At 45.2% G+C, this 17,323-nt stretch overlaps 1 protein-coding gene across 1 annotated transcript in view; it reads left to right on the top strand.

The window, feature by feature from the left end:
* Positions 1-17,323, top strand: part of astn1 (astrotactin 1) — a 2,710,576-nt gene that overhangs the window by 2,504,117 nt on the left and 189,136 nt on the right. Inside the window, exons 18-19 of the mRNA XM_078561790.1 lie at positions 792-925; positions 12,687-12,844. Coding sequence (XP_078417916.1) covers positions 792-925; positions 12,687-12,844 — 292 coding nt within the window. The remainder of the gene's footprint in view (positions 1-791; positions 926-12,686; positions 12,845-17,323) is intronic.

Here is a 17,323-nt window from a genome sequence, read left to right as displayed (position 1 = left end):
AAATATCTATTCCTCAAATGCAGAGCCTCGTGTTGGATCTTTACCATAGTTATGTCAGTAAAGGAGTGGCCAGGTTGACCAGGCAGCTTCGGCACTTGCCTGTATGCCCATGCTGATAACACTTTCCTCAGAACAGACGCAATGGGCCGGGTGATCTACTCTTGCTCCTATTTCTTATGTCCTCAGGCTGGAGAGTCGATTGCTGTGTGCTTTAGGCCCTCAGCTAAGGTAATCCTGCATTATCTTTATAAAGGGAGAGCTGAAGAACCATTTGGTTAAGTATGGTACTTCAGATAAATGAGTAGGGTTAAATAGGGGGCATAGGTGCAAATTGGTCAAAGGCAGGATTTGAGTGATTCATACCTAGTATGGCCCTCTGGGTAGGTGAGCGGAGGGAAAATCTCCGGAACCATTCAAGAGGCAGTTACGTGTTACAATGTTGGTTTCCATGGAAGGGTAGGGCCTTCCTCATTATTTGTGAAACACTGCGTACAATACAGAGGCTGAGGTTGAGCATCGCACAATCTTTCTCACTGACGGAAGCCACAATCAAAATCAGGTACTCTCAAAGCCCGGACCACATGATGCAGACCAGAGATCCTTTGATCTGCTGATGTAATTGGCTTTCCATTGTATCCTTTCAAGTCCATTTTGTCTGTTCGCCTTACAGGTTTGCTGCTAGTAAGCAGTGTAAACAAACAGTGTGAAACGTGATTGTGGAGAGTGCATTGCACTGTCAGTAAGCTGGAGATCCTTAATGTGTAAGTAGATCTTATCCTTGTGTTTTTTAGGCCATCTATGAAGCAATGTTGAGCCAACTGTGGTGTTCAGGAGGCGGCGATGTCATCGATGACTGGTGTAGATGCGACTCTACAACATTTAGCATTGATGGGCTGCCAAACTGTGCTCCCCTGCCTCAGCCAATGTAAGTGTCTACCCTTCAGTACCTATTACTTGAGCTGTGACAGATTCAGATAATACCCACTATGTGGGTATTATTTTATTAAATGTGGAAGCTATCTCTCAAATGTGATCCTAGCATGATACCTTAATTAAGCAAAGTGTGGGCTTAACCACACAGCACTGATGAGCTAGTACACCAAGATCTAATGTGCTTTTTCTATTTAAACAGGTTAGGGAGGGATAACTTTAGCATCTGATTGTTTTTTAAAAATATTTGCTTACAGGAGGGTAAATTTGAGTCGTGGCAAACCATAGTGAAGTAAGTTATGTATTTTGTGTGGAGATGTGAGGTACTATCCCAATAATTTATAATTTATATTAACAATTCTGACTTCCTTCAGCAAACATGCCCTGTAAAAAATACATACGTACAAAATATTATATGTTTTATGTATTACATCAGTCCCTATGTTTCATTTTTTTCCCTGTGCAGAGTTAGTTCTGGTCGTCAGATCTGATGGGTTTATGTATTTTTAACTTGGTGTCTGCATAGTTTCTTGGAGTTTCTTCAAGTTCTGCTGATTTGAAAACCTGTGTGCGTGTGTGGCAGGAGATTTAAATTAATGCATTGACAATTGCTGGTTTTCTAAGATTTGGCTGAGTGGGTGGCCCGGAGAGCCGGCGGGAAAGCACAGACCCTGAGCGATGCACAGTGTGTTCTTAATGTAGCTTGTGCCACAGAACCTAGCAAAACCCCTGGAGTGTGGGGAGGGGTGGGGATGACGTCAACTAGAGTGTAAGATGGAATGCAATGGAAAGCACGAATGAGATATACTGCTGATAAATCGGAAAGAATGAATCACTGGTAGTGGAATAGTCTGAGTAAAGCGGAGAGGGTATAAGAAATGCAATAGAACAGTGTGGAAAGTAGGTGGCAGGGAGGATGATGGTGAAAAGGAGATAGGGGTAAGAGGAGAGAGCAAGAACAAACTGTATTTACATAGTGCCATAAACAGCAAAAATTCCCAAGGTGCTTCATTAATAGGCACATAGAAAACCAAAACTAAACCAGTAAAGGGTATAGTGTGCCTAAAAGGATGCCTGAAAAGCTGAGCTCTGAAGAGGTCCATAAAGGAGTAGAGAGGTGGAGGGATTTGGGGATGAAATTCTAGAGAATAGGATCACAGGGCCTAAAAACTTGGCTGTCGATGGTGAGGTGAAGAAAGAGGGGGAGTTGTGCAAGAAGCCAAAGCCAGAGGAGAGTGGAGTGTTTGGAAAAGTGATCTAGTGCCAGAGGAGGTTGCAGAAAAAGGCGAGAAATGAGACCACTGAGGGATTCAATGGTTTCAACAAGGATTTTAAATTGGATGTGTTGGAGGGTATGGAGCCAATGTCGGTCAGCAAGGATAGAACAATGGTTTTGAGGACAAGATACGTACAGCAGAGAATTGAACAAGGATAAGGTCCTGGCTAGTTATGGAATGTGACTGTTTTGAAGTAACTAAGGAAATACAGGAGTGAGGGGAATAGATTTGTGACTAAAATAAAAACTTTTACCTTAGTTTGCTGCTGTTAATTATAATCATAAATGTAGGATGAAAAAACTAGCTGTCACTTATTAAGACCCAGATTACATCAATGTGACAGATTTTAGTTGGCTTGGCATTGCCTAGTTTCTGAGGGGAGAATAGTCAATTGACTACAGGCATCTTGTGGAATGCATCATGGAATCTTTCAACTACTTGTTCTTCAGTCCTCTGCCCAAAGGCAGGGCCGAGCCACAGCACCACATTATCCACTACGGGTAAGTCAAGCAGACAGGTCCTGAATCCACCCCAGCCAGAACAGGGATCAAACCCATATTGCTGGTACCAATCTGATCCATACTGGCTGTCCAGCCAACTGAGTCAACCACATTGTCCTCCACCTGCCTGTCTGAGTTGCTGTGGCAATATACACTTTTACACGCATGTTGTAGCCTGGAGCTATGAATGAAGGCTCTCCAGCTTCTTTCTATCATACGGCTGAGCAGTAACCTCTCCCACTCTTATAACCTGCCATTGGTGTATTTTGGAAGGATTTACAAGTTGGTGGTCAACCTATTTGGCCGTGTTATGAATGTGCCATTCTTGGCCATCAAGTCCTGGAGTGGGACTTGAACCTGGAGAGTCTACCTCAGAGGCAGGAATGCTACCCACTGCACCACAAGACCTCCTATCATAGGATTATGGAATAGTTAAAACACTGAAGGAGGCTATTGGGGCCGTCTTGTCCATGCTGGGTTTCTGTAAGAGCAACTCATCTAGTCCCATTGCCCTGTCCTTACCGCTGTCCTTAGTCCTGCAACTGTTTTCTCTTCAGCTGCTGATCCAGTTCCCTTTTGAAAGCCACGATAGAACCTGCCTCCTCCACACTCTCAGGCAGTGCATTCCTGATCCCAAGCGCTCACTATACAAAGAAGTTTTCCTCATGTCACCGTTGGTTCTTTTGCCATTCACCTTATAGCCAACTCCTCTGTTTCTCAACTCTTCTGCAATGGGAACAGTCGGTTCAAATATATGCTAGATTGGCACGTGTTAACAAATTTAAGCTAAGTTATTTAAAGCTGTTTGGTCCTCGTTATGAAGGTATTTACTTTTCTCTCTCAGAGGGTTGTGCGACTTTGGCACTCTCTGCCTCAGAAGGTGGTGGATATTGAATATTTTAAAGACGGAGGTAGATAGATTCTTGTTAGGCAGGGAAATCAAAGGTTATCAGAGGGTAGATGGGAATGTGGAATTAGTAATACATACAGGTCAGCCATGATATTATTGAATGGCAGAGCAGGCTCGATGGGCCAAATGGCCTACTTCTGCTCCTATTTCATATGTTCATATGTATGTTCATATGTCTTGCTCAGATCAGGGAGTCAGTAGCTTTTAAAAGTGTATATAGTCAGGCCAGATAGCTTCTGTAAACTAATGAGAAATAAAAGTATTGCTGCATAAGGAATTTACATACAGATTAGCTCCACACTTCCAAACTATTGATAGTTTCCTATTATATGGGAATTTACTTGAGCTTAGCAGCTGTTCTAAAATAATGTGTCATTGCAACTATACACTTAATTTATTACAGTTTGGTTTTTTTGTTTGACCATTAAAGTCTAGTGTCATTTTCTGCTGCCTTACAAATGTGAGGAGGATCCACATGGGATAAAACCCAGTGAATGAAGCTGGAGAGTTTCCTGCGCTTGTTCTTTCCCCAGACATGCTATCTGAATTTACCCAGATCTGTGGGCAAGTGAAAACCCTTACTCATGGAGTCTGGGAGCAAGGGCTTACCCATAGCTGAATTGCAAAAGTCAAATGACAGCAGGGGTTTAAACAAAAGTGAAAAAAAAACTACAAATGGGGCATAAATAACAAGGAGAATACAGCAGAACGAAGAGCAGAGTGGAGGACCCCGGGAGACTGAGACACTCGAGTGTGGGATGATGCGAGGGACCTCAGGGAGAGACAGAGGACAACATAAGCCTAGAAATGAGAAAGGGCCATCCTCAGGACCTGCAATGAGGCAACAACAGAAGCTGAAAGCGTACAGGAGTGAACGCGCAGGATTGGCCAGGGTTGAAAGGGACACAGCCAGCCCTGCAGAGTGCAGCGGGTAGGAGGAGAGGTGCCTACGGAGATCTCTTGTGCAAAGCGCAGCGAGAAACCAAAGAGGGATAGATCTCTGAGAGTTGTTTAGGGAGGGGAAGAGCTCTAAGATATTAAAAACAGGAAATTCTGGAAAAGCTCAGCAGACCTGGGAGCATTTGTGGAGAGAGAAACAGAGTTTCAAGTCCGTATGACTCTTCTTCAGGGTCTCTCTCTCTCTCTCCCTCTCTCTCCACAGATGCTGCCAGACCTGCTTAGTTTTTCCAGCATTTTCTGTTTTATTTCAGATCTCCAGGAACCACAGTATTTTGCTTTTACTTAAGAGATCTTAGAGTTGCCAAGGAGAGGGAAGAGGCCTGAAAGCCATCAGGGACATCAGCCAAGAAGAAAGAACAAAAGAGAGAGAGAGGGAGACAGACCCGCAGTGAATTGGAGAGTGAGAGAGAGAGGTCAGCTTGCATAGCCCTGCATAGAACTTTCGCTTTCAAAAGAGATAACCGGACCTGGTCCCATATTGTGGGCAGTAGTGATCGTCAATGTACATGAGTTTGCTGCGGCCAGTGGGTTAGTCTAGGGGACATTAACCTTCTAGTAATCAGTGGCTGCAGGAGAATTGAGTATCAATTCTAATCTGTCTGTAATTAAAGGTATTGGCTCTAACTCCTGTTTCTTTTGTGCCCCATAAGTGGCCTTGCATAGAGCGTAACAGAACTGAAAGATGGGTTTACATTGAAGTTACAGGATAGAAACAGGCCATTCAGCCTCACTAGTCTGCGCCAATTTGAAGCTCCATATGAGTCTCCTCCCATCCTCTTCAGCCAACCCTACACCGTATCCTTCTATTCTTTCTCCCCCATGTAATGATTTAGCTTCACCTTACAGGCATCTCTGCTATTTGCCTCAATCACTCCATGTAGCAAAAAGTTCCATGTCCTCAATTCCCGATTGGATTTATTAGTGACTATCTTATTTTTCTGGCCCCTAGTTTTAGACTCTCCCACAAGTGGAAACATTTTTTTTTTCTGTATGCCTACCCCTGGTAAACCCCTTCATAAGTTAAAAAAACCTTCAGCAGTCAGCCCTCAGTATTCACTTTTCAGGAGCAAAGACCGCTGATCTGTTTTGTAATGACTTGCTGTCCGCTGACCTGGAGTGGTGATGTCCTCAGTGCCCTAGATCAGGAAGCGAAGATTCAGCCAGTGTTCCTGGTCCTGATCGCAATCCAGCCGAAAGTGTATGCAAGTGGATGTCAGGCAAGGGTCGCTTAGTACTGGGCCCTCAATAGCCTATCTGTTAAAGTCTCATCCATGTATCATGGCGGGCCAGGTGAGATACAGCAGTGGATTGGGAGTCAATTTCCCCCAAGGGGGTCAGTAAAAAACTGAAGAGAAAATAAAAACATTTAACAATTAAACTGATTTGAGTGAACATGGCCATCATCAGAAATGTACTTAATTCTTGAAACAGACACCATCTGTCACTCGGACAGTTTGATAGTGGGAAGGACACTTTGGGACTCAAAATGTTCCCCAAAGATCAGGAGTCGACTTAGCTGACACCGTACAGTTGTGATTTTAATTTATCTCTGTGGGGTGGGGAGGGAGCTACTTTTCAATAATGCATGGTATTTTAACAGAAGTGATCTCTGGGGTATTGTGTTTTAATACTTTATATACTTTCCGGCTGCGTGATTGCATTAATCACACAAAGTGCTAGGAGTAGATCCGTAATGGCTGATTTTTGATTTATGGACTGGGGCAAACTGACAGTAATTAAAATGAAAGCAGTGCCACAAAATCATTTTAATCCACTAACAAAGTTCAGTGCAATCTTTGAAACACTTAATATTTCTTTGTTAAAATAATGATGATCACTCAAAGAAAGACTACGCTTTGAAGAACAGAGATGAAAAGGCCATTTTGTTCATCTACTAATAAAGGCCAAGTGCCTGGGGTTAAGGGATGTCACCTTGAAACTAAATTATGGTAATTTGGCCATGGGCAGGGTTTAAATTTGTTTTTATTTTTAATGCCTCTCCCTCTTTTCCCCCTCACCATTCTGGCAATCTTCCCTCTCACTGTTTGGCCCTTGTTCTCCTGTCAGCTCTAGAGAGAGATGGTGCTGAGGCAACTCAGGGAGGAATTTCCCCAGGCAAGTGAGGGTGGGGCGTGGGTTTGCGTGCGTGTGGGAGTTCAGTCCCCTGGAAGCGATGTCGGGTCAGTATCCTGACATCATCCCTCCGCCTTCCCAGTTTCACTGAGGCGGGAATTGAAGATCAGCGCGGAGCCCCTTTGAATATGCCGGGAAATCAGTTAAGATACTTCAATGGCCAATTAAGAGTTGTTTTAGCCCCTTAATTCCGGAATTCACAGAGAGGGCACCTGTTTTCTGACCTGTCAGTAACTCGCCAGGGTCACCGAGGAGAGTGCACAGCAGGAATAGCTTCTTCAGTGAAACTGGCAGTCTAAGAGCGTTTCAATCATTGAAGAGCTCCAACAATGGCCAGGTGAGAGGCTGCTGTTCAATGCACTTCTTTCCCTCAGAGAGTGCTGTCGCTGCTGGGCGGGTGATTGCCAACTCCTTGGAAGGCATTTCACCTGTCGAGCGCTTCACTCACCTTCAGCTGCACTTCCCTGCTACCAGCCCTCACCGCAGAGTGGGAGAAGCTTATGCAGCTCCACCTTCCACTTCTGTTGAGGGTCAGGAGGAGAAACAACACCACAGCAACACAAGCAGCTGCCTTCTCCTCAGGCTCAACCCCCTCCACAATGCAGAGTGAATGGATACCGAGATCCAGCTGGAAGAGGAGGCACGACCCCCAACAGAGAGTCTACAGACAGAGGATCAGCTCCCTGACATGTCTGAGCACCAGTGCTTCAGAGCTCAGGCTCTCACAGAAGCTCCCTGGAACAAGACATTCTTCCCAGTGGACTAGGTGGGCAGGCATTGCCTGTGGCTGATAAGGTGCCAGTCACTGAAGAGCATTTATGTACATCCTGCTGTCTATGACATCTATGGCTTGAATATTCCCTCCATAAGGGTCCAAAACTGAGCATATTTCTCTAACTGTGGCCTAACCTTTGCCTTGAAGAAATTTATCCGAACCTCTTTGATCTTTCTGTCCTTATTTATAAAATCTTAAATGGTTTGTCCTTTTGTTAAATGGCTTTGTCCACCTGCATCCTCAATTTCCTGGAACATATGATTTGAACCCCTAGGTTCCGTCGTTCCTATACGGCCTTCATCACCTTTGCATTGTTTACCCTCATTCTTCATCTTTTCTTTCAAAATGCACACCTCACACTTTCCCCATATAAAATAGCATCTATCACCTGCCTGCCCATTCTGCTAGACTATTCATACTTTCCTAAGTCTTCTGCAGCACTCCACACTGTTTGCCAGATCATCTATTTCTGCCTCATCGGCATATTGTGATATAGTCCTCCAAATGCCCGGCCCAAATCCTTGTCGAGCTGTCAGGAACAAAAGACCCAACACTGAACCCAGGTTAGACCTTTTCCAAATCTTCTAACCAAGCAATACCTATTAATCACAACACTGTTACCCATTAATCAACTGAATGCCCATCTGTACTGCAGCATTAGCTCTTATCTCTTCTTCTGGTTAATCTTTTGAGGTGAAGATGTCCATGTTCATCATCTAGGGTGTTTGATAGGGTTCTGGTGGATATGTAGGTGACTGTGAAGGCTGATCTGCACCCGGAGGGTTCTGCTACAAATAGGACAGGATACTGCAGGCGATAGACTTTTGGATGAGTTGCTGGCTCAGGATTTCCTCTTCTTGCGTTTTCACTCTGCCTCTGATATGCACTTGCTTTCAAGGAGGCTGCACCGTTTTTTTATTTAGTTGTGCCAGGTACAGTGATCCTGGTGAGATTCTCCCAGGATTCAAAGTCGATGTCAAAACACATCCTAAGTGAAGCTTTCAGAGTGTCCTCATTGCCCTTCCTTTAACCGCCATGAGAGTGCACCCACACTCAAGCTCTCCATAGAAGATTTGCTTTGGTGTGTGCCAAGCATTCTGGCTACATTACCAGCCAACTCACTGTGACTGTCTCAATATGGTGTGGATGCTTGGCATTTTGTCCTGCCATCTGATCTTCAAAAGCTTCTGAAGGTAGCACAGGTGAAAGTGATTGAGCTTCTTGGCATGGCACTGGTACAAAGTCCAAGTCTTGCACACTTGGAGCAGATTCAATTGGTCTATAAGACTTTCGGTTTAGTAGGCAGGCTTACTCTCCTCTTTATTCCAAGGCTGATGTTCAAAGTCACTGAAGGCTACACTTGCTTTGGCAATTCTTGCATATGTCTTGTTGCCAATATAGACAGCTCGAGAGATTGCTTTTATATCGTGTGCCTGGTAAGAAGCCTTTTGTGAGACACATTGTGTAACACCAGCAGAAAATTTAAATACAGTTACCATATACCCTTTATCTATTCAGTTGGTCACTTTTTCAATAAAACGCTATTGTTTTTGTCAAACATGCGGCTGTTTTAATTAGCCCAAATATTTCAAAATGGTCACTAATTAAATCGCCATTTCTGGATTCTCCAAATGGGCCCAAACTGACTAATTGGCTGTAGTTACCTGACTTACCTTTCTCCCCCTTTTTGGATAGAGATGTTACATTGATGATGCTCCTGTCCCCCACACAGTTACATATTTAAGGATGATTCAAAATCTTGATTGAAACCTTCACTATTTTTTCTGTTCTTCCAGCAGCCTGTGTTGTGTGGTATCAGGACTCAGTGACCTAGCCGCTTTAAGCTCTGATCATTTGTTACAGTTATGCATAACAATTTTTCAATGTCATCCCCAGAACACCTACATTCTTATTTCCATTGTTATTTATAAACACCAACACAAAGTACTTAATATCTTCACCATACCGTCACAATGAGATTTCTATCTTCATCTAAAGCAGTCTAACCATCTTCATTATTCTGTTACTTTTAAAATACTTATCAAAGCCCTTACTGCTGCCTTTTACGCTATCTGCCAGACTTGTCAAATTCCCTTTTGCCCTTTTAACCTTTCTTTTCATCTCCCACTAAACTTTATTCCTCATGATTTTCTTTAGTAGAGTCAGCCCTCTTCTTATCTTACATCTTCCTTTTAAGCTTCAGTTCAGTTTCAATCTCTATTATGTCAGCAAAACTATTCTTCAATGCAGTCCATTTCTGCATTGTGTGAATATGTCTGTGCTGTATACGATCCATCCCTTATTTGAGGATTCCCCATTGCTGATCTGTTAGCTGTTTGCTAGCTTTTCTCCTTCAGTTCATTACTTTCTTCTCTCAGTAAAGTGTTTTCTAGTCCAAAATCCTAACCTTTGGAGCTTCATTATCCTTTTCCATTCTTACATTGTCACTGTGTAATAGCCACCATTTCCCAATTGTTCTCCTGCCCTCACATCAGTTATTTGTCCTATTTTATTTCCTGCTAAATTAACCAATGATTCTTGATGTGTGTTGTATATTCAGCAGGTCTCACAAAGAGGTTCTGAGTGTTGTTTGTTTGAACATTAACTGTTTATTGATAACACATAACTATGTACATATATATATAGGGTATAGCCCAGGCTGTGAGCTAACTCCATGCTTGCTTCTACACAGGTCTCTTTCCAGTCCACAACACGCTAGCCTCAGGTCATGTGTTTCTTTACATAACAATGTGGGCGGTACTGTTTCCCAGTCCCACATTAACCCTTATTATGCCAGGACTCCTTGAAATACACTTCCTCCAAATTGGGTTAGGAAAACACTGATCTTGGGGCTGCAGCGGCAAGGATTCGTATAAAGGAAGTAAAGACATGGAAATAGAAATGGTACAATCTTTAGTGTACATTACAGGCAAACAGTAGTGATTATAAGAAGAAGAAATGCACTCTCTAAATCACTCTGCACTAGTTAATAATATTGATATTTTTTTGATTTATGATGTTTTTGATTTTCATTGATTTTCAATGAATTTCCACCAGTGTCAAAACAAACATGAGAAGGCAGATTCTGGTGGGGCATTGCTGGACCTCCCAGTGGAATGTTTCTGTTAGCAGATGTCAGATATATAATCAGATGTGTAATTCCATGCCTTCTACTCACTGCATAATAAATTTCTTGCATGCTTTTTCAGGAGGCACAAGGATATCACACTGAGAGGATGTGCATGCCATATTAAATATACCTATTTAAATGGGGGCCCATACCCTGAATTGCACGACTCTGAGTGAGGTTCTTCCTCGTGGTGTGCAGCTTACTCATTTAAAATGGGTGCAGGGCGACTAAAAAAGGAAAAAAAAATGATACTCGAATGCTTCTAAAAGCAAGTCTGCTGTTGTTTCAGTTATTGCTGGAGTCCAGTCAGGTTTTGTACCCCTGTCGCAGCTATGAAATGGCTATTATAAAAGTAACAAATGGTGTACTCTGTGACAGTGACCATGGTGTATTTTCCATCCCATTCCTCCTCAACCTTTTGACCAACCACATCATCCCCCACCAATGTCTCTGCTCCATTGCCCAGCTCCAGGAGAGCGTACTCATTTGGTTCCACTCTGATTGTATTCCAGCAATAGATTCCCTTCGCACCCCTACACCGTTATCTCTGGAGTCCCCCAAGAATCTGCCCTTGAGCCCTCCTGTTCTTCATCTACGAGGTGTGCTTGACAATATAAATGGCAAACTTGAGGCCAGCTTCTACTTACACAGTCAACATCCAACTGTACCTCTCCACCGCCTCTTTCCAGATCTGCAGTACCTCTGCCGTCAAACTACTGACTACCATTCAGGCTTTAGCCCCCACTGCAAACTGTGTACCCCTCATCACTAAACCCATCTTCCTCTCTGGCCACTTAATCAGGCTGTTTCCAAACTAATAATCTTATTAGACCTGACCTGAGCTTCTGATCCCACATCCTTTCTATCACATGGAGCACCTATATCCATAACGTCACTCATCTCCATCCCGCCTCAGTGAAACATGTCTTGGTTACCTCCAGATTCAACTATTTCAGTGAATCCCCATGTTCTGTAAACTTCAGCTCATCTAAAGATCTGTTGCCCAGACCCTAACCTGCACCAGGTCCTGATCATCCAGCACACCTAGAATTGCTGACCCATGGGTCTCTCATTACCTCAAATTTAAAATTCTCACCCTTATATCTAATAGCTTTCATGGTCCTGCCATTTCTAGTCACTGTTTCAGCTCCACCCACCACCACAATTCACATTCCTTCAATTCTGGCCTCTTGTGCAGCCCTTCCTCCCTTCACCTCATTCAGACACCTAGGACATGATTTTAGTGCCGATATGGGGTTGGGAATGGAGGTGGGCAGATGTGGAACCCCCCACCAACGCTGGCTAGTATGCCAGGCTATCATGGTCTCATGGTCCCAACTCCCTGCCAATTTCCTGGACGCTGGATCGGACATGGAAAGGTTACCCGTCCATGAGCAGCGGGTCACTTGTTAACTCAATTAAGAGACCAATGAAAGCATCCTCACACAGCATCGGGAACACAGCAGATACCCCTAAAGGTGGCCTTTCAACAACAGGCAGGGGGAGAGCTAGTGATCTAGGATCATTTTGCATCCCACTCCCCTCACTACTCGCAGGCACTGTGTCTATTTGACCATAGCTACAGTCACAGGCCACCCTCCCTCCACAATGGTGGTCTGGCAGCCATGGCCATTTCTCTTCAGTTTGGTAAAAGTCATGGCGGCTGACTGTTGCAGCCCCAGTACGGGGTCGGGTCCTGGATTTGATCCTGATTTCGGGATGCTCAGCTCAAATGTAAAATCCTGCCTGAGATCCCTACACTCTGGAATTCTGTCTCCCAAACATTTCCAACTCTTCAGCCCCCTCTCCTCCTTTAGGATGCTCCTTAAAAACCAAGGTCTTTGGTTGGCTCTGTATAAAGTGAAGAGGCCACAAATGTGCTTGCTGCCCAGGTCCCCAAGAGGTTTTAATCCAGGTGTATTAATATACTGTAAAGCCTACATTAGCACAGCTGAAATATGCAATGCCCTTCATTGTGTGTTTAGCCTCTAGTTTTTAATGTCACTTCATGGAATCTCTCATTAATACTGAAATTATTTTTAAAAAATCTTTGTTTTTTTTTTCTCTCCAGTTTGAGATTGTCACCAGCACATGAGCCAAGTAGCTCATTGGTGGTTTTAGAGTGGGACCACACAGAGCCTGCGATTGGGGTGAAGATTGTGGACTATCTCATCAGCTTGGAAAGGGTCACCATCACCGATCGCGCAGAAATGTCCAAGGTAGAGACAGGTGAGTGTGGTTCAAGTTTGACCAGAAGAGAGAGGTGAGCATGGTATAAGTTTGGCTACCAGTTAGAAGAGTTAAATGTGGAGAGGGATGAGCGTTGTTATGTAAACGTGGCCTGGTTTAAAAATGTGTCCTTGTGGAATTTTCAAGCAACATTTGACTGTCTTATTTTTATGGGGAATATACTGTTACCAACAGAGAAGCTCAGGCGAAGTAAGTGCACTGGGATGAATGGGATGTTGAAATATTTATTCAGAAAAAGACCCTTTACAATAAGTAACAAAGTGGCCTTTGAATTTAAATACAAGGCACAACTCTTTCGACATTAAGAGTTGCGTGGATGGTTCTTACTTAAATGAACTCAATTTTGCCAACAATTTGCCCCATGTTAGACAATCAAGATTTGCTTAGCCGCAATCTTGTCAGCTCTAAATACATTCAAATTTGACTCAGATTCTACACCATTCAGGGGGAATATATTCAGATTTGGTTTAGTCAGTGGTGTCACTGGATGTAAAGGAATTCAGCCTTTGTCAACCCAATGACCAACCTGGGTTGAAATAAGTTCAATTATGGCTCAATTACTGAGCGATCGGAGTTTCAGTATGTTTGGAGCCAGCATTTCTTTTCCACCCTTAATTTCCCTTGAGAAGGTGGTGGTGAGCTGCCTTCTTGAACCGCTGCAGTCAGTGTGGTGTAGGTACACCCACAGTGCTGGTCAAGTCGGGGGCTCCAGGGTTTTGTCACAGTGACAGTGAAGGAATGGCGAGATGTTCCAAAGTCAGGATGTTTTATGACTTGGAGGTGGCAGTGTTCCCATGCATGTGTTTAGCTGGTCCTAGGTGGTAGAGGCTGTGGGTTTGGGTGGTGCTTTCAAAGCTTGGCAGGTTGCTGTAGTGCATCTAGTAACTGGTGCACCGCAGCATGACATGCCAGTGCTGGAAGGAGTGAAAGTCTAAGGTAGGGAATGATCTGTACATCAGGCTGATTGCTTTAATGGTGTTGAGCTTCTTGAGTGTTGTGGTGTTGCACCCACCCAGGAAAGTGGAGAGCATTCCATCACACTCCTGACGTAGTGCCTTGTAGATTATGGAAAGGCTTTGGGGAGTCAGCAGTCGAGTCACTTACTGCATAATAATCTGACCTACTGTGGTAGTCTCAGAGCATCTACGCGGTCGCCCCATTTACGTTTCAGGTCAATGGTCACCGCCTCCTCCCGCACCCAGGATGCCGATAGTGGGGATTTGGTGCTGATAATTGTGTTCCATGTTGAGGGAAGCTGGTTAGACTCTTTTTTTCAGAGAGAGTCTGAGGAGCTGCAAATGGTGCTGAGCCTTGTACAATCATCAGTGAACAACCCCACTTCTGATGGAAGGAGGGTCATTGATGAAGCAGCTGAAGATGGTTGGGCCAAGGACACTACCCTGAGGAGCTCCTGCAGCGATGTTCTGGGACTGAGGTGATTGATCTCCAACAACCACAACCATATCAAGATGAAAGCAAAAAGTTGCGGATGCTGGAAATCTGAAATAAAAAGAGAAAATGATGGAAAAACTCATCAGGTCTGGCAGCATCTATTGGCTCTGTTTCTCTCTCCACAGATGCTGCCAGATCTGCTGAGCTTTTCCAGCATTTTCTGTGTTTATACCATAACTATATTATTTTGTTCTCTGTATGACTGGAACCAGTGGAAAGCTCGATTACTGACCTGTGTGGATTTAAGTATGTTTGGATTTAGCTCTGCTACTGAACTCTCTGAGGTAAGTATATTTAAATTTAGCTCGGTTGCTGTCCTGTGTGTGGTTTAGGTATGGTTGGATGCGGTTCAGTTATAGACCAGCCTTGATCTCAATTCAGTTAGATTTTGAAGCTGGAATTGGGCCATGGCCCTCGAGGAAATTAAATTTGTTGGAGGTGGTAAACTTAAAGATTAGAAAATGTAATTTTTAAAAAAGTGATAGCTACTTGAAACAGTGGTATCCACCAATTCTTCAAATTTTGTTTGTTCATTGTTACAGCTTCTTCCCTGGTATGCCCAATTGAAGAAATTATAAACCTCATGCTGTAACTGAATGGTCCTTGAATCACTCCATCTATAATACATCAAGAGGTGCTCTGCCTCGATGTAACATTTGTTGCCGATAGCTAGCATTACAGCAGTGTTTGATGTGGATTAAACCTGATTTTGTTGATGGAGGAAACCAGGTCTTCACACATCGACAAACTTTGTCAATAATTCCTCTGATTACATGTAGCCTTGGTGGGATTAGCAAAATATTTCCAAAAGGTAGATGTTTTTATGCATTTCTGAAAGACCTTTTCTTCACGGACAGCATTTTCTCAGTGTATTTATTGTGTGTAGTATGTTTTGTCTCTGCTTGTGACTGTTGACCAATGTACTCCTCCCTATGTGTAAGCTAATACTTGTTGATCATTAGCATAAGGCAAACAAGAATTCATTTACAGATGTATTGAAGCCCCTGTGGAGACTCACTGCTTACTTGCACTGTAGTACCTGAGCTGTACAAGCCAAGAGGCTCACAGATCTGAGCCCTGAGGCGGAAATGCCCGAGCCCACTGGCGGCGGGCATGATAGGTGGCGTGCACAGAAAATATGGTGGGATCCACTTCATGACGGCGTGAAGGCAGGTCATAATCTTCCGCTCAGTGTGCCGACAGCAGGCCGTGTTTCCCGCCATCAGTTGGCGGGGAGCTAATTATAATACCTTAGCATATGATTAAAAGGTTGTTTACAGGCCTCAGGGGCGCCAGGGGGCGGGGGAAACTGATGCCTGGCTCTGCAGGCGACAGCTGAGTGGCAGGGGGGTGTCTGGGGGCAACTGCTGGCCAGCCTCGGAGGCGACTGCTGATGTGGGGGGTGGGTCAAGTGCTGTCCTGGAGCTGCATCCCACGCACGGGCAATCGAGGTCGGGGGCAGGGTAAGTGAGGGAAGTGGTCACACATTAGGGACACGTGTATAAACCGACCAGGCCTCTGCATCTAAGACAGATCAGGCACAGCCACAGTGATATGACTGGGGTCAGGCTCCTAGCTTGCAAGCGGTGCGGAGGCACCAAAGGGCCACCAAGCGCTCTCCATACCTTACCCCCCGCAACCAACGCCCCCCCACTCCCCCACCCCCCCACCACTCCCCCTCCCTCACACCCCACCTCCTCCGGCACAGACTTCAACTCCACCACCACTTTATTGGACCGTGGAGCAGTTGGACTGCACACATTGTACAATATCCTCGTCAACACTGACCATGTAGCAGTCGCTGCTGGAAGCGCTCACAGCCCCTTGCAATCTCAGCATCCAGTTTGGACCAGTATCCCCCATGTCGCAGGTTGACAGGGCAGCCATGCAGCGCACTTATCTCTGGCCATCCGAGGACTGACCAGTACTCTCTGGGAAGCATTAAAAGGCGGTCACACAGGGCCAGGGAAGGTGCTAAATACAGCCATGATAACCACATCCCTCTCTCTTTCATGCTGCACGAGGACCATGTCAGGATCATGATCCTCGTGACCTAGCTGTCTGCCTGATGGCCGACAGAGACCATAGAAGATGGAGGAGAGAGCGACTGAGACATCTGGCCGCGCAAAGGCAGGAGCAGCAACCTCATGAAGAAGGGGCAGCAGGAGCTCCTGCACAAGCTGCCCAGGAGCAAGAGTGAGCCGTGGCTGGTCGGTGCCTAGCAACACCCAGGGTCTATAGACATCACCTGCCATTCCTGCAGATGACTGAGAACCAGTGTCACCGATGACTGCGCATGTCTAGGGACCTGGTGGTTCACATCTGCCACTTACTGAAGGACTTGGCGCCAAGGGATGACCCCTGTGAGATTTCACAATCCACCACCCACAAATACATCCGAGGTCACGGATGCCATCTTCTCCTTGGCACACAACTTTGTGCAGTTTGCCTGGGACTGGGAGCCAGGATGCGAGGGCCATTGGATTCACCCTGACCTCGGGATTCCCACAGGTACAGGGTGCGATCGACTGCACGCATATGGTGCTCAGGTCTCCATCAGTACACTCAGTGGACTTCATCAACCACAAGGGCTTCCACTCACTGAATGTGCAGCTGATGTGCGACCATCAGCAACGCATCCTGCAGGTGTGTGCACGGTTTCCAGGGAGTGTGCATAATGCCTACATCCTGAGTCGCTCGCAGGCCCCTGACACCTTCCAGGGTCCACAGAGGCTGCAGGGATGGCTTCTCAGGGACAAGGGCTACCCGCAGAGGCCGTGGCTGATGACACCCGTGCAGCGGCCTCAGACTGCAGCAGAGCGACGCTATAATGAGGCTCATGCAGCAGCTCACAACTTGGTGGAGCAGACCATCGGGATGCTGAAGATGAGGTTCCAGTGCCTGGAACGGTCTAGTGGAGCCCTGCAATACAGTCCACAGAGTGTGTCATGCATCGTTGTTGTTGCTGCGCCCTTGACAACCTGGCGCTGCAACGGGGAGAGGAGC

This window comes from Cetorhinus maximus, chromosome 17 (assembly GCF_964194155.1).
Source record: "Cetorhinus maximus chromosome 17, sCetMax3.hap1.1, whole genome shotgun sequence".
Classification (NCBI taxonomy): Eukaryota; Metazoa; Chordata; class Chondrichthyes; order Lamniformes; family Cetorhinidae; genus Cetorhinus; species Cetorhinus maximus.
This window is presented reverse-complemented; position numbering and strand designations above follow the sequence as displayed.